Raw genomic sequence first — 23,593 nt, forward strand, 5'->3', positions numbered from 1 at the left:
TCATACTGCTCTCATTATTAGGTGATTTATAAAAACTGGTTATTCCCCCATTTTTTTGGTCATGCTTAATTACAATAAGAAAAAAGTTACATTTTTGTGAAGCAAAATTATGTACCTAATACCTTTATTTGAAGGGGACATGTAGCTTTAGAATGAAAGCTTTTGGGGAGTTTAATATAATATATAATTACATGCCATACAATTCACCCATTTAAATTATCCAATTCAGTGACTGTTTTTAGTATATTCACAGAGTTGTACAACCATCACCACAATCAAGTTTTAGAACAATTTCATCAATTGAGAAAAAAACCCTGTACCCTTTAGCTATCTCTGCCTCTAACCACCCCCCACCCGCTTTCTTGCCTCTCTTCCCCTAACTTCTCCAGCCCTAGGCAACCACGAATCTACTTTCTGTCTCTGTAGATTTGCCTATTCTGGATATTTTCTGTAAATGGAATTAATAGAATATGCGGGCTTTTGTGATTAGCTTCTTTCACTTAGCATAATGTTTCCAAGGTTCATCCATGTGAAATCAAATTTTTGAAAGAAATTTGATACTCGGGTGATTATATTAGTATATGATAAAAATAAATCAGTGGCTCTTTAAAAATGTGTATGGTAATTTTGGGGGTTGATTTTAATGTATTTTTTACATTTTTTGTACTTTTGTCATGGAATAAATGTTGGATAAAGAATAATTTGTCAAGTCTCAACTAATTAAGGTTTAATTCATGCTTTGCACAAAAATTTTGTGTTTAGGCTGCTGAAAGCCTTCACAAGACCATTGTTAAGAGGCGAATGTCCCATGTGAGTGGAGGAGGATCCATAGATTTGTCTGACACAGACTCCCTACAGGAATGGATCAACATGACTGGCTTCCTTTGTGCCCTTGGGGGAGTGTGCCTCCAGCAGAGAAGCAATTCTGGCCTGGCAACGTATAGCCCACCCATGGGTCCAGTCAATGAACGTAAGGGTTCCATGATTTCAGTGATGTCCTCAGAGGGAAACGCAGATACACCTGTCAGCAAATTTATGGATCGGCTCTTGTCCTTAATGGTGTGTAACCATGAGAAAGTGGGACTTCAAATACGGACCAATGTTAAGGATCTGGTGGGTCTAGAATTGAGTCCTGCTCTGTATCCAATGCTATTTAACAAATTGAAGAATACCATCAGCAAGTTTTTTGACTCCCAAGGACAGGTAAAGTGTTCTCTTTTTTATTTTTCACCTTTCCCTATGAATAGAGTGACGTGTTTGAAACAAGCCTTTTTCTTTGAGATTATTTAAATTAGGTACTCACAGTTTTTAAAAATTTCCAAAAAATTGCAGAAAGAAGAGTCATCTCAATGTAGGGGTCAGCTTGCCTCTTAGGAACTCTGGTGTGTACATGTGCCTGAGGGTATACGTGCCTTGTGTATGGGTACGAGCGTCTTCGTATATCTGTAGGCTTGTTTGGCTCTGTGCCTGTGGGTGCACTTACTCTGTGTGTTTAGATCAGTCAGTTTCATCTCTCTAGGGGGTCTGTCTTGTGGGCATTGATGGCAAATCTTTAATATATTTGTTCTTTCTATAGGTTTTATTGACCGATACCAATACTCAGTTTGTAGAACAAACCATAGCTATAATGAAGAACTTGCTAGATAATCATACCGAAGGCAGCTCTGAACATCTGGGGCAAGCTAGCATTGAAACAATGATGTTAAATCTGGTCAGGTAAGCGTTCTACTGAAATATAGCAGAAACATTTTAAGAGATAAGAAAAACCTCTTACACATTGATATTGGTGGTAATTGATAAAATAATTTGCCATTCTTTACTGCACACAAACTAGGGTGTGACAATAAGGTAACCAGAAGTTGTGTATGTTCTTTTCTAAATAAATATCTTATTGTTTTCGAACTTAAATTTAATTCATTTTACTTGATGACTAAAGTACTTTGAATGCCTTCTCCTTTGTCTATATCTGATAATTTTTTTATTGTTTCTATGTCTATATAGGTATGTTCGTGTGCTTGGGAATATGGTCCATGCAATTCAAATAAAAACGAAACTGTGTCAGTTAGTTGAAGTAATGATGGCAAGGAGAGATGACCTCTCATTTTGCCAAGAGATGAAATTTAGGTGAGTTCTCAAAAGAGCAGTGTAGGGTCTTGTAAATCTTAATATGTTCAATGAAGTACAGGAAAAGAGTAGATACATGGTTATTGGTAGAAAGGAGGACATGAAAAGAGAGCAATTTACATGTTTGTTTTTCTCTACATCTCTTCTCAAATTTCCCTAAGCTTTGTGCCTGTGACAGTGCTCCCTTTTTCTAAAACTATGCTATAATTGAGCTAAGAATTTGATTCTGTTTCCAATCTGATACCATAACTAAGGGCCATGATGGAGGGTAAATATCGATGTTGCTTGTTCCCTTCTGGCTTTTATGTCTGTGATAGCAGTATCTCTTTTATAAAGTCATCATGTCACTTAGATTATCTGGGAAATTATTTGCACTATAAGAAATCTTACATGACTAAAGGTGTGTGTGTGGCTTCAAAAAAATTGTTTGCTGTTTCTCTTTTCTCCACCATTCTATAGGAATAAGATGGTAGAATACCTGACAGACTGGGTTATGGGAACATCAAACCAAGCAGCGGATGATGATGTAAAATGTCTTACAAGGTAAAAAAGAGAATGACCTTCAAGTATTAGTGGGTTTTACTGTGAGAATTATAACTACTTCATTATAGCTTTATACTTGTATTTTATGTGTATTTAAACTTTTTAGGTGTCAAACTTTTGTGTTTGAAATATGTAAAGACACTAATCTTTATTACTTTTTTTTTTGACTGATAGACTTTCAGTAAAAATAAATGTGAAAGAGCGATATGTTTGGGAAGTTAGTGTTGCTAGGTTATGAAGAATAGTGTAGAGTTATTGGGAAATAAGATACATAAAGCCTCAGATTGCATTTATGTTATGATTAGATAAAGGTATTACTTGAGGAACTCATTGTGTTGAATCTTTCTAAGAAATAATTGATTTCCTGATTCAAGCACCAGAGACGGAAAAAAAAGGAAATAATTAAGTCTGCTTTAATGATAAATACTTATTGACACATATCAGAAAGTGATTAAACACTATGGACTGTATAATAAACATTCACATATGTTTCTTTGACCAAGCCTAGCTTTATAATACAGTCTTCTCTCAGGATCTGTCAGGGATTAGTTCCAGGAACCACTCCCCAAACCGCTCCCCACATCTCACTCCCATGAACACTAAAATCCACAGATGCTCAAGTCTCTGACGTAAAATGTCATAGTATTTGCATATACACTATGCACATCCTCTCATATATTTTAAATTATCTTTCGATTACTTATAATATCTAATACAATATAAATGTTATATAAATAGTTGTTATATCATATTGTTTAGGGAATAACAACAAAGAAAAATCGGCACATGTTGAGTGCAGATGAAACCCTACTTTTTTTTCCCCCAACTTTCTTCAGTCCGTGGTTGGATGAATCCATGGATATAGAACTCACTGATAGAGAGGGCTAATTGTACATTCTAAATTTAAGGTAGTCATTTTGCCAAGATTACTTTATAGAAAGTAAGTATTACCTTCTCCCCATTTGAGATGATTTTGTATTCTGGGATCTGCATATTAACTCAAATTATTTGGGTTGTGCTGATAATTTGTTTAATGAAATAGATATTTCCTAAGGCTATATCCATTAGTAAGAGGTTTATTTGAGGGGAAGCAAAAGAGCCTGAAAGATTTATGGTCTCTAAATTTTTTTTTTCCAGAGATTTGGACCAGGCAAGCATGGAAGCAGTAGTTTCACTTCTAGCTGGTCTCCCTCTGCAGCCTGAAGAAGGAGATGGTGTGGAATTGATGGAAGCCAAATCACAGTTATTTCTTAAGTAAATTTCGGTCACCAAAAAAACATAAAGCAAAAAGCAAATAAAGCCCCCCACCACACACACAAAAACAAGTAATCCCCATGACAGGACTAGGATAGGAAAATAACTGTGTTTTGTGATTTTTTTAAAGAAAATAATATGATCAGTGAAATTTTACTTATAATAAAACCCAAATTGCTTCATTAAGTCATTTACAAAAGTGACATTGTCTAAGCTGTTTGGACCACTAATTTTATATACTAAACATTAAAAGTGACACATTTAACCAGGTTACATTGCATCTATTTGATGCTTATGTTATGAAGGGTATACTAGGCTATATCAGCTAAAATCATGTCCAACATAGCACACTTCATAATGAGCCACCCTGGCTGATTATCCTGAGAGAGGAGAGAAACAGTTAACCCAGGGCCAGTCACACCATGCACATATGATTGTTTTGGAATGTCTGGTTAGCTTTCTAGTTGATACGGCCTTCCCTACGTAAAGGTCGGTTTTTTTATTTCTCAGATACTTCACATTATTTATGAACCTTTTGAATGACTGCAGTGAAGTTGAAGATGAAAATGCACAAACAGGTGGCAGGAAACGTGGCATGTCTCGGAGGCTGGCATCACTGAGGCACTGTACAGTCCTTGCAATGTCAAACTTACTCAATGCCAACGTAGACAGTGGTCTCATGCACTCCATAGGTGAGATCAAAAGAAAGTTTCATTTAGAAATACAAAACCTAGAGAACTGGCATGTAAGATAAGCAAAAATTACTTCAGCAAGGCCATGTTAGTAAATTGGCATCTGTTTGTCCACATTAGGCTTAGGTTACCACAAAGATCTCCAGACAAGAGCTACATTTATGGAAGTTCTGACAAAAATCCTTCAACAAGGCACAGAATTTGACACACTTGCAGAAACGGTATTGGCTGATCGGTTTGAGAGATTGGTGGAACTGGTCACAATGATGGGTGATCAAGGAGAACTCCCTATAGCGATGGCTCTGGCCAATGTGGTTCCTTGTTCTCAGTGGGTAAGTGCGTAGAGTAAGCGGGAAAGAAAAGTGCCTGGCATACAGCAAATCCTTCAGACTATATTTGTTCAGTAAGTGTTTGTTGAATGAATGGGTAAAACTTTAGGGCCAGAATAAATCTTTTTTTTTTTTTTTTTTTGGAGATGGGATCTCGCTCTGTCTCCTAGGCTGGAGTGCAGTGGCCCAATTTCGGCTCACTACAACCTCCGCCTCCTGGGTTCAAGCAATTCTCCTGCCTCAGCCTCCCAAGTAGCTGGGACTACAGGTATCCGCCACCACTCCTGGCTAATTTTTTGTATTTTCAGTAGAGACGGGGTTTCACCATATTGGCCAGTCTGGTCTCGAACTACTGACCTTGTGATCCGCCCACCTCAGCCTCCCAAAGTGCTGGGATTACAGGCTTGAGCCACCGCACCCGGCCCAGAAGAAATCTTAGAAGATGTTTAGTTAGGTGATTTTTCAGGTGTAGGGAAATGGTTGGCACCACTAGACCTGACTGGTGTTCTATATCTTTCCATCCTACTAAAAAGTTCCGTTTAAACACTGATTAAAAATCGCTGATCTACTCTGGTGTCTTCATATATTTGATAAGGTAATTAGGTTAAACCTAATTTTAGTTAGTAGTTGCAACACTGGAGCTGGAATCCACAATTTGTGCCTGTGTACTACCTCCAGTTTGCTATTCTTTTCCCCAGAATGTCTTACACAATTTTTTTAAAATGTAAGTACTTTTTATTTGCATTTGATATTATGATATTTGTTTTAAACACTGAAAACATCATATGGCTATTAGGTCTCTCTCTTAATTTAATGAAAAATTTTCCTAAAATCACATCATTCTTAATACATGCTAAAACGTTGAGAAGGGTTGTTGTTCCTTTCCAGTGTTAAAAGGCTATTTGCTTTTTATTGTACCAAAACTGATTTCAGTTGTAGTAAATTATGACTAATAAGGTAATCTGTCGTCGTTACACTTGTACTTAAAGTAAAATTTTTTATACCTGTACTTAAAGTAGAATTAAAACTCCTTATCCTGTCCTACAAGGCTCTACCTGATCTGGGCCCTGCCTCAGAGATCTCTAACATCATCTTATGCTATTTTCTTTCTTGTTCACCAAAGCCACACCAGCTACCTTTCTGTTCCTTCTTGTTAGACTTGTTTCTGCCTTAGAGCACCCTTGCTTCTGCCACCACCTGAAATGCTTCTTCTCTGGTATTTTATTTTGGTGAGAACACGTAGCATGAGATCTACCCTCTAACAGATTTTTAAGTGTATAATACAGTATTGCTGTCTGTAGGCACAATGCTGCACAGCAGATCTCTAGAACTTACCTTGTATAACTGAAATTTTACACTCATTGATTAGCAACAGCCCCAAATTATTGAAACCTTCTTGAAGCCTAAAATTAGTTCACAGATGTTAAAATGTTTTGAAAATGGATGTTCTGAATTATCTTATTAGCACCTATTTATAATTAGCACTGAAAATACTCAGTAATTTTTTAAATTAAGAATCAGTTAAGGGCCGGGTGTGGTGGCTCACACCTGTAATCCCAGCACTTTGGGAGGTCCTAGGTGGGTGGATCACAAGGTCAGGAGATCGAGACCATCCTGGCTAACACCGTGAAACCCTGTCTCTACTAAAAAAAAAATACAAAAAAATTAACCGGGCGTGGTGGCAGACGCCAATAGTCCCAGCTACTCGGGAGGCTAAGGCAGGAGAATGGCATGAACCCGGGAGGTGGAGCTTGTAGTGAGCCAAGATCACACCACTGCGCTCTAGCCTGGGTAACAGAGCGAGACTCCGTCTCAAAAAAAAAAAAAAAAAATTCAGTTAAGTTCAAGTAGCTTTAATTCGTTGAGTTTTATATTAAATGACTTTGAGAAGGAATTTTCTGTTAGGCCAGATCTCACCTATAACATTATTGTAATCCTGGGATCAGGCCAGAATTAGAGAGCTATGGGCCATGATCCTGGCCTTTGTTGTTACTGCTTGAGGATTGAGGCATCTTTTTATAGCTTCCCCTATTCTCTATAAATTTCTTCTTATCATGTGATTAAACAGTGGTTTACCATTAGATCATTTTTTCTTGAGTGTACCCCAAACTGCTTTACTACAGGGAGTTATAAAGGATGTCATTTAGGTAATAGATAGGAATTTCAGCCCTCATCCTTACACCTCTAGCTTTGTATGTAAATCTGACTGATCTCTGGGTTCTGAATGCCCAATTCCTTTTCTTCCTGATTTCTCAAAAATCCTATAGTCTTTCTGTTTTTGTCATGTCTCTGCCTAGTATATATTCAGTATTCACTGAGTTCCCCTGACTGTATGAGAAGAGAGTAGAACTCTTCTGATCATCAGTCTTATTTCTGCTCTGTGCAAATGCTTGTACAAATCAAACTAAATTCTTTGCTGTCATCTTCTGTTTCTGTTCTCTTTCATTTTGTGATGTAATTTGAGCTGAATCTTGGAGGTTTTGTCTCCTGGTAAAGCCTAGGCCTCTCCCAATAGCTTTCACCAGTTAATCCTTGGAATTAACAGCTATCGTAGACATCGTATATAGTCATCTATCATAAACAATATTCACAGTTAAATCTCAGGATAAATATTAATCAGTCACCATTTGCCTTAATTTAGCAAGTGGTTGTCAACTTTGGGTTTACATTTTTGCTACTCTTTAGCTTTCTACCTAAGAACAAAAATGGGATTGTTTGCGCTAAGCTGATTTTGTTTTGTTCTCAGGATGAACTAGCTCGAGTTCTGGTTACTCTGTTTGATTCTCGGCATTTACTCTACCAACTGCTCTGGAACATGTTTTCTAAAGAAGTAGAATTGGCAGACTCCATGCAGACTCTCTTCCGAGGCAACAGCTTGGCCAGTAAAATAATGACGTTCTGTTTCAAGGTTTGTATCATTCATTTTGTGTGCGTGTGTGTGCTGACGTATGTCAAGTAATGATTATGTACAGAATGTGCAGGACTGATTGTCTTCTTTTAAGGTAAAATATATGGAGCAGGCATAATCAACTCCTACTCATGCATTTCTGTAGGTATATGGTGCTACCTATCTACAGAAACTCCTGGATCCTTTATTACGAATTGTGATCACATCCTCTGATTGGCAGCATGTTAGCTTTGAAGTGGATCCTACCAGGTTTGTCATCTTTTCACATAGAACTGCTCTGGTTTTTTTTGTTTTGTTTTGTTTTGTTTTTTACATGAAGCAAGGCCCCTTCTCCCCATGATCATTAAAATTAGTTTTTAATTATAAAAGTTATATACAAATACACTTTAATGATATCTGTAATTTTTTTTAAGGTATCCTTTTTTTTTGTTTGCCTTAGATCCAGGGACAGACTGGAGAAAGGTGTCTTTGACTTCCACCTCCAGAGACTGTTACTAGTTAAGTCTATTCCACTGTCATTTTTCCATGCATTTGCATATTCATATACAGTCACTCACATGCATACTCTTTTTCTAACTCACTTTTCCTATGATGAGGAGTGACTTAGGAGAAGGGAAAGAGGCTAATAGGTAATGTAGGGTGCAGTTTATTTATTTGTCTTTTTTTTTTTAATTTGAGACCGTCTCATTCTGCCATTCAGGCTGGAGTGCAGTGGTGCAGTCTTGGCTCACTGCAGCCTCCGCCTCCCAGGTTCGTGTGATTCTCCTGCCTCAGCCACCTGAGTAGCTGGGATTACAGGCATGCGCCACCACACCCAGTTAATTTTTTTTTTTTTTTTTTGTATTTTTAGTAGAGATGGTGTTTCACCATGTTGGCCAGGCTGGTCTCAAACTCCAGACCTCAGGTGATCTGCCTGCCTTGGCCTCCAAAAGTGCTGGAATTATAGGTGTGAGCCACCATGCCCAGCCCAGAGTGCAGTTTAAACCACCATTTCTGTGAAGCTTTCTCTGTCTGTTACCAGGTACTACCCATGAACAAAGAAATATGCTTTGTTCTGTGCCTCACACCACCATTGTAACAATTGGGATGGTTTATGAGTTTATCTCCCCTCTAGAGTGTTGGCTCTTACACATTTTTACATCTTTATATCCTTCCATGAGTATTTAGCATGGTGTCTGCCTTATAGGGAACATTTTATAAATATTTGTTAAGTGAATAAATTTTAACTGATTTTCTTATGCTTACTTTTTATAAGCCACATGTTAAGATGTTCTTGTCTTTCAGTTAGGACTTTATTTGCCATGTGTATGTTTATTTTTTATTTTTTATTTTTGGCTTTTTTTTTTTTGAGACACAGTCTTGCTTTGTCACACAGGCTGGAGTGTAGTGGCGCAATCTCGGCTCACTGCAACCTCTGCCTCCTGGGTTCAAGTGATTCTCCTGCCTCAGCCTCTTGAGCAGCAGGGATTACAGGTGCCCACCACGATGCCCGGCTAATTTTTGTATTGTCAGTAGAGACGGTGTTTCACCATGTTGGTCAGGCTGGTCCTGAACTCCTGACCTCAAGCAATCCACCCCCCTCGGTCTCCCAAAGTGCTGGGATTACAGGTGTGAGCTACCATGCCCAACCATGTAATATCTTTTTTCTTTCCTTTATTTTCAGTCTGTGTTTTTCCTTGTAGGTGAAGTCTGTTTCTAGTAGGCAACAGATTTTTGGGTCATTGGGGTTTTTTTGTTTGTTTGTTTGTTTTTAATCCATTCAACCACTCTTACGTCTTTTGATTGGAGAATTTAGTCCATTTACATTCGATGTTATTATTGACAAGGACTTACTCCTGCTATTTTGTTATTTGTTTTCTGGTTGTTTTGTGGTCTTCTCTTCCTTCTTTTCTTCCTTCCTGCCTTCCCTTTAGTAAAAGTGATTTTTACAGGTGGTATGTTTTAATTTCTTGCTTTTTATTTTTTGTACATCTGTTTTATGTTTTTGATTTGAGGTTACCATGAGGCTTGCCAATAATAGTTTATGAGCCATTCTTTTAAGCTGATGACAAGTTAGCACTGATTGCATAAAGCAGCAAACAAGCAAAAAGAAAACTAATAAAAACTCTACACTTTAACTTTATCCCCCCACTTTTTAACTTTTTGTTGTTTTTATGTATACCTTACTATACTGTGTCTTGAAAAGCTGTAGTTATTATTTTTAAAAGGCTCATCTTTTAGTCTTCTCAAGATAGTAGTTCATACCACAATTACAGTGTTATAATATTTTGTGTATTTACTATTACCAGTGAGTTTTGGACCTTCAGATGATTTCTTACTGCTTGTTAATATCCTTTTCCTTTTGATTGAAGAACTCCCTTTAGCATTTCTTCTAGGACAGGTCTGGCATTGATAAAATCCCTCAGCTTTTGTTTGTCTAGGAAAGTCTTTATTTCTCCTTCGTATGTGAAGGATATTTTCACTGGATATACTGTTCTAAGGTAAAAGTTTTTTTTTTTCCTTTAGCACTTGAAATATGTCATGCCACTCTCTCCTGGCCTCTAAGGTTTCCACTGAGAAGTCTGCGGCCAGATGTATTGGAGCTCCATTGTATGTTATTTGTTTCTTTTCTCTTGCTACTTTTAGGATCCTTTCTTTATCCTTGACCTTTGGGAGTCTGATTATTAAATATCTTGAGTTAATCTTTGGTTTAAATCTGTTTGGTGTTCTGTAACCTTCCTGGACTTGAATATTGATAAATATCTTTCTCTAGGTTTCATAAGTGCTCTGTTATTACCTCTTTGAATAAATTTTCTACTGCTCTTTCTACCTCCTTTTTTTTTTTTTTTTTTTTGAGATAGAGTTTCTTGTCACCCAGGCTGGAGTGCAATGGTGCAACCTCTGCCTCTACCTCCTCTTTAAGGCCAGTAACTCTTAGATTTGCTCTTTTGAGGCTGTTTTCTGGATCTTGTAAGCATGCTTCATTCTTTCTTATTCTCTTTTGTCTCCTCTGTGTATTTTCAAATAGACTGTCTTCAAGCTCACTAATTCTTCGGCTTCATCAATTTTGCTTTTAAGAGACTCTGATGCATTCTTCAGTATGTCAGTTGCATTTTTCATCTCCAGAATTTCTGCCTGGTTCTTTGTAATTGTTTCAATCTCTTCATTAAATTTATCTTGTAGGATTCCCATTCCTTCTCCACATTATCATGGATTTCCTTGAGCTTCCTCAAAACAGCTATTTTGAATCCTCGGTCTGAGAGGTCACATATCTCTGTCTCTCCAGGATCGATCACTGGTGCCTTATTTAATTCGTTTGGTGGGTCATGTTTTTCTGGATGGTCTTGATGCTTATGGATGTTCATTAGTGCCTGGGCATTGAAGAGTTAGATATTTTTGTAGTATTTGTAGTCTGGGCTTGTTTGTACCTATCCTTCTGGGGAAGGCTTTCCAAGTATTTGAAGGCACTTGGGTGTTGTTATCTAAGTCTTTGGTCACTGCAGCTATATCTGCTTTAGGGGACACTCCAAGCCCAGTAATGCTGTGGCTCTTGTACACTCTTAGCAGTACCACCTTGGTGGTCTTGGGTAAGATCCTGGAGAATTCCCTGGGTTATCAAATGGAGACTCTTGTTCTCTTCCCTTACTTTCCTCTAAACAAACAGAGTCAGTCTGTCTCTCTTTCTCTCTCTCTTTCTGTCTGTGTGTGTGTGTGTTGAGCTGCCTGTAGCTGGGGGAGGGGCGACACAAGCAGCCCTGTGGCCACCACCACTGGGAGTGCACTGGGTCTTGCCCAAGGCCTGCAGTACTGCTGCCTGACTACCACCTATGTTCACTCAAGGCCCAAGGGCTCTACAGTCAACAGGTGGCAAACCCAGCCAGGCTTGTGTTCTTCCCTTCAGGCAGTGAGTTTTCCATGGGTCCAGAGATGCTGTTCAGGAGCCAGTGACTAGAGTTAGATACATTAGAGATCTGTGTAGTGCTCTATTCTGCTGCGGCTAAGGATTAAGCTGGCACCCAAGCTGTAAGACAAAGTCCTTCCCACTCTTCCCTCCTCTTTTCTCAAGCAGAGGAGTCTTTTCCTGTGGCCGCCATTGCCCCAGGCCCATGGTGAGAGCTGCCTGGCTATCACTGATGTTCACTCAAGGCTCAAGGGCTCTTCATTCAGCTTATGGTGAATGCTGCTAGTTCTGAGTCTCTCCCTTAAGGCCATGGGGCTCCCCTCTAACCCAGGGCAGGTCCAGGAAAGTCTTCCAGGAGCCAAGGCCTGGAATCTGGGACCCCAGGAACCTACTTAGTGCTCTACCCCACTGTGTCGAGCTGGTACCCAAGTTGCAACACAGAGTCCTCTTTATTCTTACCTCTTCTTTCCTCAAGCGGAAGGGATCTGTCTCCATGGCCACCACAGTTGGTAATGTGCTGGGTAACACCTGAAGCCAGCATGTCTCCCAAGTCTCACCCAAGGACCACAACAAGTACTGCCTGGCTATCCCTGCTGGTTATTCGGGGCCAAGGGCTCTTTAGTCAGCAGGTGATGAGTTCTGCCAGGACTGGGTCCTTCCTTTTAAGACAGCAGATTCCCTTCTGGCCCAGGGTTTGTTTAGGAGTGTTGTCTGGGAGCTAGGGCCTGGAATGGGGGCCTTAGGACTCTGCCTGGTGCCCTCTCCTACTGTGGCTAAGCTGGTAGTTGCAAGATAAGGTCCTCTTTACTCTCTCCACTCTTGTATTTGAACAGAGGGAAGGTGTCTCTGTTGGAGCTACGAACTGAGCTGAGCTGCCTGGGTTTGGGAGAGGGGTGATGTAAGCATTCCCTTGGCTGCCCTGGCTGTCTTACTAGGTCTACCCCAAGTCCACTGGCTCTGAGCCCAGCACAGCACCAGGACTTACCCAGAAACTGCAGTCCTTGTGTCCCTAGACTGCCTTTCAAGTTTATTTAGGACTTCAGGGCACTTGAGCTCTTGGTGGTGGGGCTTGCTGGAAGTCAGGTTTCAACAACTGGGATGGGTGATTTACCTCTGGCTAGGTCTGTTCTAAGTTCTCTATCCGTGAGCACTAGTTGAGCTCTGCCCTGTGTTGCTTTCTGCTATGACAGGGCAGCATTGAGTTCTTATGCAAAGCTCCATAATCACTGCGCTGTCCGTCCCCCAAATGCAGATTTTCTTTGCACACCATGGGGCCACTGCCAGGAGGTGAAGGAAGGGTGATATAGGTAATTCAAGACAGTTTTTCCTACCCACTTCAGTGCCTCTTTCCTTAATATGATGTTAAGACCAGGTGTTTTGATTACTTACCTGATTTTCAGTTCTTATGAAGGTGCTTTTTTTGTATGGATGATTGTTCAGATTGGTGTTCCAATAGGGGGGACGATCCCTGGAGGCTTCCATTCAGCCATCTTGCTCCACCTCCAATTCTGAAGCTGGTTCTTTGAAAATCAACTTGAGCGAAAAGTTTTTTACACAGGAACACTTGAATAATTGAACACAGATGTTCATTGTAGTTCAGAATTACTAGAATATTCAACAGGTTACCATTGGCATGTGGGAAGCAAGAGAGCACTGTGGCTAGAACGTATTGTTTTATAGGGAAACCTGAAATGGACTGCAGTGTTCCTGCTGCTATGCTGACTAAAAAAAAAAAAAAAAGAAAGGCAATTGTCCGGGTTTCTAGCAGTCTCTTTGAGCCTTGTTAAAGAAATTGTTAATCTCATTCATACCCACCAATTTCTAGGCCTCCATATCTAAGATTTGGATTACTGCTGTATCTTAATGTTCTGCCTGCATATAATCCCCATATTTAGACAGTCTCTTCAATTAGCCACATATTGCAAGTTCATTTTCCTCCTCTGGCTTCCTAACAATCATCAGCCATTCTCCAGTGGATACCAACCAGGTGTCCTTGTGATTCAGTTCAACCGTGACACTGTTTACCTGGAGTGAACATCAGATTTCCCACAGGGTGAGGGCTGAGTGAGATTGCCACCACTAAAGATGCCAATTACAAGCCACAGGTTGTTACCTGTGCTTCTCACAGCCTCACCTTGAGTTGGATTAATTTGCTAGAATGGCTCACAGAACTCAGGGGCATACTTTACTTTCATTTGCTTACTTACTATAAAGGATATCACAAAGGGTACAGATGAACAGCCAGATGGAAAAGATGCACACAGGGCAAGGCATGTGGGAAGGGGCTTAGAGCTTCCATGCTGTCTCCAGATGCACTATCCTCTAGGCACCTCTGTGTGTTTGGCAACCTTTAAGCTCTTCAAACTCTGTTCGTTGGGTTTTTATGGTGGCCTCATTACATAGGCATGATTGATTCAATCATGGGTGGTTGGTGATAAACTCAACCTTCAGCCTCTCTCCTCTCCTTGGAAGTTGGGGAGTGGGGCTGAAAGTCTCAACCTTCTAATCATAACTTGGTCCTTCTGGTGACTAGCCCCATCTTGAAGCTCCCTAGGGCCTCCCAGCCACTGGTCATCTCATTATCGTACAAAAGACACTCAGCACTTCCAGAGATTCCAAGGGTTTTAAGAGCAATGTGTCAGGAACCAGGAGCAGAGACCAAATATATGTTTATCACAATATCCTTGAGTTATTGTATTGAGTACTTAGTGTGGAATACCTGGTGTATATGTCTTTCTCCTTTTTGAAAAGGTCAAAAGGCAATTATTGTTGAATCCTCAGCACCTGACACTAAGATGGCAAATAGTAGATGTGCACTAAATGTTTATTGGATTGAACTGATTACCTGACCTACCTACTTTCTCTTTCTGAAATACCCTTACTTCTTTTGTCTATGCAAATTCTGTGCCTCCTTTGGAACTCACCTGTTCAATGAAATATTTCCTGCTTTGCAGTCCATGCTAATTTCTGAACTCTTACTGTATTCAATGCTGTACCACACAGCAAACTCTTAAGGAATCTAGAGCAATGACGTAAGTGTCTAAAGCATTTCTGTAATACGTTAATTAATATAGAAACAAAATTACTAGTTAATCTGTTAAAACAAATATTTACTCAGTACTTGCTGTGGTAAGGCACTGTGCTAGTCTTTAAGGGGACATAGGTAAACACTTCCTTCAAGGAGCTTACAGTTTAGTAAGAGGGATAAAACACATAACAGATAAGTGGTGAGTTTCATAAGGGATGTATTTTGAGAGTTCAGATTAGGCTAGTTAGAGAGTAAAGGTTTGTGGATTTGATTGCTATTGGGTAAAATTTAAACTACATAAAGCAGGTATTATTATTCCTGTGTTATTGATGAGAAAAAATGACACCCAGAGAATTTAAGGGTTGTGACCAAGCTCATAATGATCCATGACTGATACAGCTGAAATTTAAACCTAGTAAATCTGCCTGCGGAATCTCTTCCTTTAATCGCAACACCAGAGTTTAGAGGTGGTACTGATAAGAGTTAGCAACACCGGGGTGGGCGTGCTGGCTCATGCCTGTAATCCCAGCACTTTGGGAGGCTGGGGCAGGCAGATCATGAGGTTAAGAGATCAAGACCATCCTGGCCAACATGGTGAAACCCTGTGTCTACTAAAAATACAAAAATTAGCTGGGTGTGGTGTTGGTGCTCAGCTGTAGTCCCAGCTACTGGGGAGGCTGAGGCAGGAGAATCACATGAACCCGGGAGGCGGAGGTTGCAGTGAGCTGAGATTGTGCCTCTGCACTCCAGCCTGGCAACAGAGCGAGACTCTGTCTCAAAAAAAAGAAAAAAAAGCAACACTGATTGGATATGGGGAATAATGAAGTAGAGCAGGAAAAAGTGACATCAGAGATGGCCTGAACGATGTGATTAAGAAAGTGATAGTGCTATTGATAACATAGGGCACAGGATAAGACATACGAGTATAAGGAAAAATCAGTTAATTTGGGGCATACTGATTTTTAGATATCAGTGGGGAGGGGACATCTAGCAGTTAGAAACGTCAGACTGGATGTGAAATGCAGTTCAAAATAAGGGAAACCTGAATGGCCACAAAATATCTAAAAGCACGTCTAACCTTAGTAGGAACTGTGGAAATAGAAGTTAAAAACATGTTTTTCCCACCTACTAGTTTGGAGGGGAATAAGAATTCTTATACAGTACTAGCTTTAGAGCTATTTGGCAATTATCTAGTAAAGTTAAATCTGCATATACTCAATAACTCAGAAATTTCATTTTTAGGTAGCTGCCTTAGAGAAACTCTTATGTGCAAGAATGTTCATTGCAGTGGTGTCTATAAAGGTGAAAAATGTTTAATGTTCATTAATTAGAGAATAGATAAATCATGGTATACAATAGATTATTATGCAGTAAAGTGAACTATATATTCATCTATCAACATGGATATCAGAAACATGATATAGAGTGAAAGATGAAGGTTGCATTTTGTTACTATTGATGAAAAAATTAAAAACCTACATCATTTAGCTGGGCATGGTGGCTTATGCTTGTAATCCCAGCACTTTAGGAGGCTGAGGCAGGTGGGTCACTTGAAGTCAGGAGTTCGAGACCAGCCTGACCAACATGGTGAAACCCCGTCTCTACTAAAAATATATAATTAGCCGGGTGTGGTGGCGCATGCCCTCAATCCCAGCTACTTGGGAGACTGAGGCAGGAGAATCGCTTGAACTCGGGAGGCGGAGGTTGCAGTGAGTTGAGATTGTGTCATTGCACTCCAGCCTGGGCCACAAGAGTGAAACCCCATCCTCCCGACCCCTCCACCCTCCCACCCCCCCAAAAAGCCCTGCATCATTCATATGTGTGTGTTAATTTTTTCATACGGGCATATACACATAGAGGATTGTGAATTGGAAAAATATGTGCTATTCTTGTTTTATCTGTCCTCTCTCTCCCCCTTTTGTTGCTTGGGTATTTTAAAGCATATCTCAGAGATCATGTTTCTAACAGATACAGACTTAAACACACACGTGCGTGCGCAGCCTGAGTATTTCCACACAAATTAAAGTTAGTAATCCTGAATAATTTATCTAAGACTAGTTTTCTGTTAAATTTTTTTCAGTTATCTCAAAGTCATCTTTTTTTTATTTTTATTTTTATTTTTGAGATGCAGTCTTGCTCTCTCATCCAAGCTGGAGTGCAGCGGTGCAATCTTGGCTCACTGCAGCCTCCACCTCCCAGGTTCAAACGATTCTCCTGCCTCAGCCTCCTGAGTAGCTGGGATTGCAGGCACCTGACTAATTTTTGTATTTTTAGTAGAGATGGGGTTTCACCATGTTGGCCAGGCTGGTCTTGAACTCCGACTTCAAACGATCTGCCAGCCTTGGCCTCCCAAAGTGCTGGGATTGCAGGCGTAAGCCACCGTGCCCTGTCAAAGTTGTCTTTTTTATAGTTGGTTGTTTAAAGATTCCAGCGAAGTCCACACATTGCATTTGGCTTAATGTCTCTAAAAGAGTCTCCTTTAAGGAGTGATTTTTGTTATTTGTTTGAAACAAAAGTGTTAGGATTTTAATTTTTTTGTAGATTAGAACCATCAGAGAGCCTTGAGGAAAACCAGCGGAACCTCCTTCAGATGACTGAAAAGTTCTTCCATGCCATCATCAGTTCCTCCTCAGAATTCCCCCCTCAACTTCGAAGTGTGTGCCACTGTTTATACCAGGTATGCTTACAGTTAGAGATGACCATTATTAATCTAAAGTTAAATTATGAAGAATGCTTTATCAAAGAAGGATCTAGCTGCTGATGGTGTGTGGTTAACTATAATACTGAGTGAATTTGGGTGAATAACACATTGAGAATTGTTGTTGGAATTGTCTTTGAAAAAACTTAAATATTACTTAGGCAACAGTTTGAAGTAAGAGAAGACTTTAAAATACTAAATTTTCCTTGCACTGGGAGCAAGTTTAAAATGCAGTGAATCCACTGGATGTGATGGGTGTGACTGAAATGAACATATTATGGATTTTTGTTGTTGTCGTCTATTAACCTAAATTATTTACAGGGTGTTTCACAGTTAAGGCGGGTCTCCTCCTCGCTTTTTTACCTTGTGAATTGCTTGATCATCTGTGATTTTGGTTTCTTCATTAATGTATAATTAGTTTGTGTCAGGTTTTCCCAGGATAGACTGATTGTTCTGTTTATTTTATGTAGCATGTTTCTTAAAAGAGATATTGCATCATCATCATTCAGACCAAATTACTAGACTTTCTAACATTAGCACTGCAAGTAATGCATCTGAATTCAGAAGATAGCCATAGTCATGGCCTTCTTTTTGAAGGAATTAGGTCTATGTTCTTTTATGCCTTCTACTGTGTTTTTGAATTGCACATTGCAGTTTTAGGAATTATTTATTCCAAGGGAGATCCTGCAAATGCACGTTAGCCTTTTGGAAACTATGGTTCTGGAAGAAACATTAGTGGGTCTGGAATTTGGGGTAGGGGTGGGTATAAGGTAAATACACAGTTATCAAAACCCATGTCTTTGTGTCTCTCTCTTTGCAGAGTCATCGCAGCCATTTGCTTTTTTTAGCACACGGCTTCAGTTGCTTAGAGACGTTAACAGCATCATTGAAATCACCATTTTAAAAGCTGTTTGAGGCTGCTCTATGTGAATTTTTTCCCCATTGCTATTTTTAAAGATGTATTTGTTCTATCTGTAAAAAAGCTTTTCACAGTATACCTAGATGATAAAACATACTTAACATTGTCTCTCTTAATTTATCATGACTTTTCTGTCTTTACAAAAAGACTCAAAGAAACTTAGGAAAATCCTAATTTTTTCAGCTAGTTAAATCTGACTCTAAAGGGTGGTTTAGTTATAATATGAAACTTAATACAGTGAATATCTTCTCTTAAGTTTGGGCTGTATTCAGGTGTCTCTTTAAATTTATTTAGTAATTGTTCTATTGATGAAACTAGGCAGACAGGAAATAGCACATATTAAAAATAGTCTGGGTTGACTTCTTGGTTGGCTTTGTGGTAACTGGTGTCAGAGAGCAAGTGGGTTTCTAAAATGACAGTGGCTTTGACTTTAGCTGGTTAAAAGTGAATGGGGACTGACTACATGATTACATGGTCTAGGAGATTGTAGTAGAATTTCTTCATGTGGTTGTCATCCTAAAAGAAAAATCTTTTTGTATGTATCATCAGCAAACTTGGAGACCATTTCAAGACCATGATTCTGATAATGTAAAAGGAACAGGTCTTAGCACTTATTTAGTACTTAAGAAATATTTAATGAAGAAATAAATTTCCCCATCCCTCCCACCTAAGTAAACAAGATTCTTGCCAGCTTTCATAGCTGAGAAAGGAGGAAAATAGTGAAAATAGAAAATAGATTTTTAAACACTATATGTGGTGGTTATTAAACAGTATGTTATGCTTTTTAGAGCACTTCACAATAAAATATCCTATATTAATAACAAACCTAGATTATTATGTTAAAATTTCACATAAAATTATTATCTTTAAAAACATGAATTAAATGTGGTATTAGTGCATTGAGTATTGGGTAAAAGCATTGTTGAAGAGCAGAGACAGTATGTTGTGTTGTTATTAAATAAGGCTTTATTTTTTAATTAGTAATTGGTAACATTTACTGATTAGAAAGAAAGATAGGGCCGGGCGCGGTGGCTCAAGCCTGTAATCCCAGCACTTTGGGAGGCTGAGACGGGCAGATCATGAGGTCAGGAGATCGAGACCATCCTGGCTAACACGGTGAAACCCCGTCTCTACTAAAAAATACAAAAAACTAGCCGGGCGAGGTGCCAGGCACCTGTAGTCCCAGCTACTCGGGAGGCTGAGGCAGGAGAATGGCGTAAACCCAGGAGGCGGAGCTTGCAGTGAGCTGAGTTCCGGCCACTGCACTCCAGCCTGGGCGACAGAGCAAGACTCTGTCTCAAAAAAAAAAAAAAAGAAAGAAAGAAAGATAGGAAAAACGCTTTGGTCTCAAGATAGTATTTTATTGAGTCTGCTCCCCAAACCTAGTTTTTTTCCTTTTCATTTGCTCTTTTTTTTTTATTTGTCTTCCCTCTTCTGACTTCTTCTTGCCCCTTTGCCTTTGGCAGTAACACAAGTGTAGCTTCCTGCCCTTCTGTGTTCTGCCTGGAGGGATAGTAGTCCCTTGGCTCCTGCTTTGGGACTTACTGGGGAAATGTTGAAAGGGAAATGAGTATATTGCTAGCTGATAAACTTCCCTGGACTTTAGCCCCTTTTTTGAGTTCATATCTTGGCCTTTAAGCCTTTTAAAATCATGCTTTAACCAGCTGTATTACTTTATATACCTTCCTTCCTTAGTTGACTGATTAAGGTTATATAAGAATAGCCAACTGTGAACATGTGTCAGATTTATAATTAAATCATTTTCTCATGTGTTGTTTTCACTTCTCCTGATGGTTTTAGAATAAAGATAAAATAATTCCCAGAGTGCATATTCTCTTATGGTGAGAGAATTCTAAGAACTAATTTATGATTCTAAATAAATCTCACCTTTTTTCAGTAAATCTCCTTCTCCAAACTGAAGTAGTTTACACAAATTTTTCAGGCTATAAATGATAGTTATATACCATGGTTACTAATACATTTGTATATAGTCTAAAGTTTGAAACAAAGCTCGGTGAGCTAAGGGGCTGTGTCTTCTTGTTTTACTGCTATTTCCCAATGCCTAGAATGGTATTTGACATTTGGGTGCACAATAACTGCTTGGATAGATGAATGGGTGGGTGGATGAATGGATGTCTAACTAACTTAAAGCCCAAGTTATGGTTATGGTGTTGGATGCCCAGAATTCCTAGAATAAGATGCCATCTATTTGTGGATTAAATAATTCTGACATGGTTTTTGAAATATTTTAAAAATAATTATTCTGCCTAGGCTAGTCCTATCAAGAGTCTTTTAATTTTGAAAGAATTCTCTGGTCTAGAAAGAGCTCTGAGAGATGAAGCCAATATGTGTCTGGAGTTTTGGGATTTTTTAGGTGGCCTTTTTTTTTTTTTTTTTTTTTTTTTTTAGATATTTTGATCAATGGTCAACTGTAATATGTGAAGTTTTAAGCAGGCCTACAGTTTTGTTCTGTAATTTTCTCTGCAGTTTCTTCACTTTAATAATATTAATGCTTCTTACTAGTTGAGCTGATAACCTTCTTCTCCCAAATGTTGCAGAGCTTTTAACCTCTGATTAAAACCATTTCAGGAAGTAGCCTGCAAACATTGAAAAATAATGTGAAATGATAAGAGTAATCTTTTTTAGGGAGAGAGAGGTCTTTAATTCAGAATTTCTAAAGTGCATTTTTATATTTATCCATATAATTTTTATTTCTTTGTTCAATAGGATCTTAATTAAATGCCAGGTGTTGGAAAAAGAACTTAAAGTCAATTGAAGGATACACAGAGAAGAATTTTACATATCAAGAAAAAATTATGTAGACACAAATGTTTTTAGTGTGTGATCTACTTGTAATGAGTATTTTATATTAAATTTCTCAAAAGCTAGGAATTAACCAAAATGTAAATATTTAATATCCTCAAATTCACTTGGGGAGAGTTTTTCTGTGATTCATAGCCAGAAATAGTAGACATGATTGGGTCTCAACATTTCTTGCTGTTTTAGTGCTTGGCTTAAAAATGTAATAAAAATTAAAACCCAGAATTAAAATTCATTCCTCAAAATTCAGTTGATTTCTAATTTTTTGTTGATTCCATTTGTGTTACATTTTATGGTATAATTTTATGTACAAGCCAACATTGTTTTTGTTGCTGTATGTAGTCGGTGCTGTGACTTGTTTGTGCTCATCTCTGTTCTGTAGGCAACTTGCCACTCCCTACTGAATAAAGCTACAGTAAAAGAAAAAAAGGAAAACAAAAAATCAGTAAGTTTGGAGAACTTTTTACTAGCTGTTTCTTTCAAAGCAAAACAAAAATCTTTTGCTGTTTGTTAAGAATATCTTCACTTCAGCCTATTTGACCTTCACTGTAAAATCATTCTACTAATTCTGGCACAAAATAGCTTTCATTTCAATTAACCCTGGAATTAAGTTACATTGAAACATTCTCTGTGTTCCTTTGGTTTGATTTATCCCAAAGGCAATTTGTGGGCATTTGTTGCATTGGATATCCTTGGTCTAATTTTATTATTGTTACTTTTAAAATTATAAATGAATGCAAAGAAACTTAATTTCAAGGCCTTAGGAAACGCTGACTCTCTTCATTCTTGCTTCTTGTTTGAAGGTAATGTGAGTGGTTTCTTTTTCCAGAGATGACAGTGTTTCTTAATTGTTAGAAGTATATGGTGGGAAAGTGTCACTGTCTAAATCTTACCTAAAAGTTGCTAAATTTTATTTTTTTACTCTTCATATTTTTATCTAGGCAGTCCCAGGCATAATTTAGATATTTGTGCATAGTTTCCTAGAAATTTTAATGGTAAAACTACTTTTACCTCAAAAAAAAAAGGAGGTAAATGATAAGATAGTATTTTTGAGATAAAAGAAAACTGAGTTTGTATGTGTAGAAAAACACATCATTCTGCAAACATAATGTGAATATACTCTCTGCTTCTATGAACTTGGCCTGATTTATTTAAAAGGAAGAAAATTATGAGAGTCATAATTATTTTCTTCCAGTGAATGGAATTTGTACAAAATATAACATGCATTCATTTAACATTTGCCATTATTTGTCAGAGTGACTTATCAGGCTGAGCCCTGTCTTTGTTCATATAATCCAAATGATTGTAGAGTAAGATGTAAAGAAAACTTTTAGGAGTCAAGTAGGTAGTTTTCTTAAAAGGGTGTAATTTAGAATACAGTGTTCATCTGGTTTCATCTTTCATTCCTTTCAACTTTACATATAATAAAGCTTTATGGCAGGGCACAGTGGCTCATACCTGTAATCCCAGCACTTTGGGAGACCAAGGTGGGAGGATCTCTTGAGCCCAGGAGTTCAAGACCAGCTTGGGCAACATAGCAAGTCATCTCTACAAATATATATATATATATTTTTTCATTAGCCAAGTGTGGTGGTGTACTCCTGTAGTCCCAGCTACTCGGGAGGCTGAGGCAGGAGGATTGCTTGAGCCCAGGTGGTTGAGGCTGCAGTGAGCCGTGATTGTACCACTGTACTCCACCATGAGTGACAGAGTAAGACCCTGTCTCACAAAAATCTCACAAAAAAAGAAAAAGCTTTACATATGTTTCTAAGCTTTACATATAAATTGTCTAAGCGTTAAATATAGATTTTTAAAAATTCAAATCAAAATTTAAATTTATAGACATACTTTTGTTGTGTCCATTGAAGATTTTATTTTTGAGTATATTAAGTAAATTTGACTAGCTATGATCAAATTGATTGGATTATAAAGACGTTTCTAATGCTTCAGACTTCTAATTCTCAGTATATGTGAGTTTAACATAATGTACACCATCATCGTTGAAATTAATTTGCTGCTTCTAACACTCTTGTTCAGTGTTATACTAATGCCATTTTGTAGTGTATCACATAATTAAAATTCAGGCTTTCTGTGTTTCTCTAAAGCATGTTTTCTAGCCTTCCTAACACTGCTTTATTTATTAAGATTTTATCTAAAATTGTTTCTTGAAATGTTTTTTCTACTAGAGTTGTTTTCAAAAAAAATTTTTTTAATTTCTGAGTAATACTAAGTTTTGGAATATATTTCTCAGTACAGGTAATATGAGCTCCTCGTGGAAACAAGGGGAATCTAATTGGTAATTTCAGATATTTTAGAGTACATTCCAAAGTATGAAGACAGTATACTCATAAATTTAAGTTGTTTTATGGAGTTGTGTGCTTTAACAAAATCTAATGAT

The 23,593-nt window shown here is 38.3% G+C and overlaps 1 protein-coding gene across 7 annotated transcripts in view; it reads left to right on the forward strand.

The window, feature by feature from the left end:
* The window catches only part of NF1 (neurofibromin 1), a 290,127-nt gene that overhangs the window by 143,481 nt on the left and 123,053 nt on the right, over window positions 1–23,593 (forward strand). For 5 of the 7 annotated variants that reach the window (XM_003912562.5, XM_009190060.4, XM_009190064.4 and 2 more), the window contains 11 exons: window positions 763–1,203; window positions 1,577–1,716; window positions 2,002–2,124; window positions 2,584–2,667; window positions 3,805–3,921; window positions 4,432–4,613; window positions 4,734–4,945; window positions 7,689–7,850; window positions 7,996–8,099; window positions 17,300–17,435; window positions 21,578–21,640. In XM_003912562.5, the coding sequence (XP_003912611.3) occupies window positions 763–1,203; window positions 1,577–1,716; window positions 2,002–2,124; window positions 2,584–2,667; window positions 3,805–3,921; window positions 4,432–4,613; window positions 4,734–4,945; window positions 7,689–7,850; window positions 7,996–8,099; window positions 17,300–17,435; window positions 21,578–21,640 (1,764 nt within the window). The remainder of the gene's footprint in view (window positions 1–762; window positions 1,204–1,576; window positions 1,717–2,001; window positions 2,125–2,583; window positions 2,668–3,804; window positions 3,922–4,431; window positions 4,614–4,733; window positions 4,946–7,688; window positions 7,851–7,995; window positions 8,100–17,299; window positions 17,436–21,577; window positions 21,641–23,593) is intronic. The other 2 variants (XM_003912563.5, XM_009190065.4) reach the window with 1 other exon arrangement.

The sequence above is a fragment of the Papio anubis genome, chromosome 17 (genome assembly GCF_008728515.1).
Source record: "Papio anubis isolate 15944 chromosome 17, Panubis1.0, whole genome shotgun sequence".
Classification (NCBI taxonomy): domain Eukaryota; kingdom Metazoa; phylum Chordata; class Mammalia; order Primates; family Cercopithecidae; genus Papio; species Papio anubis.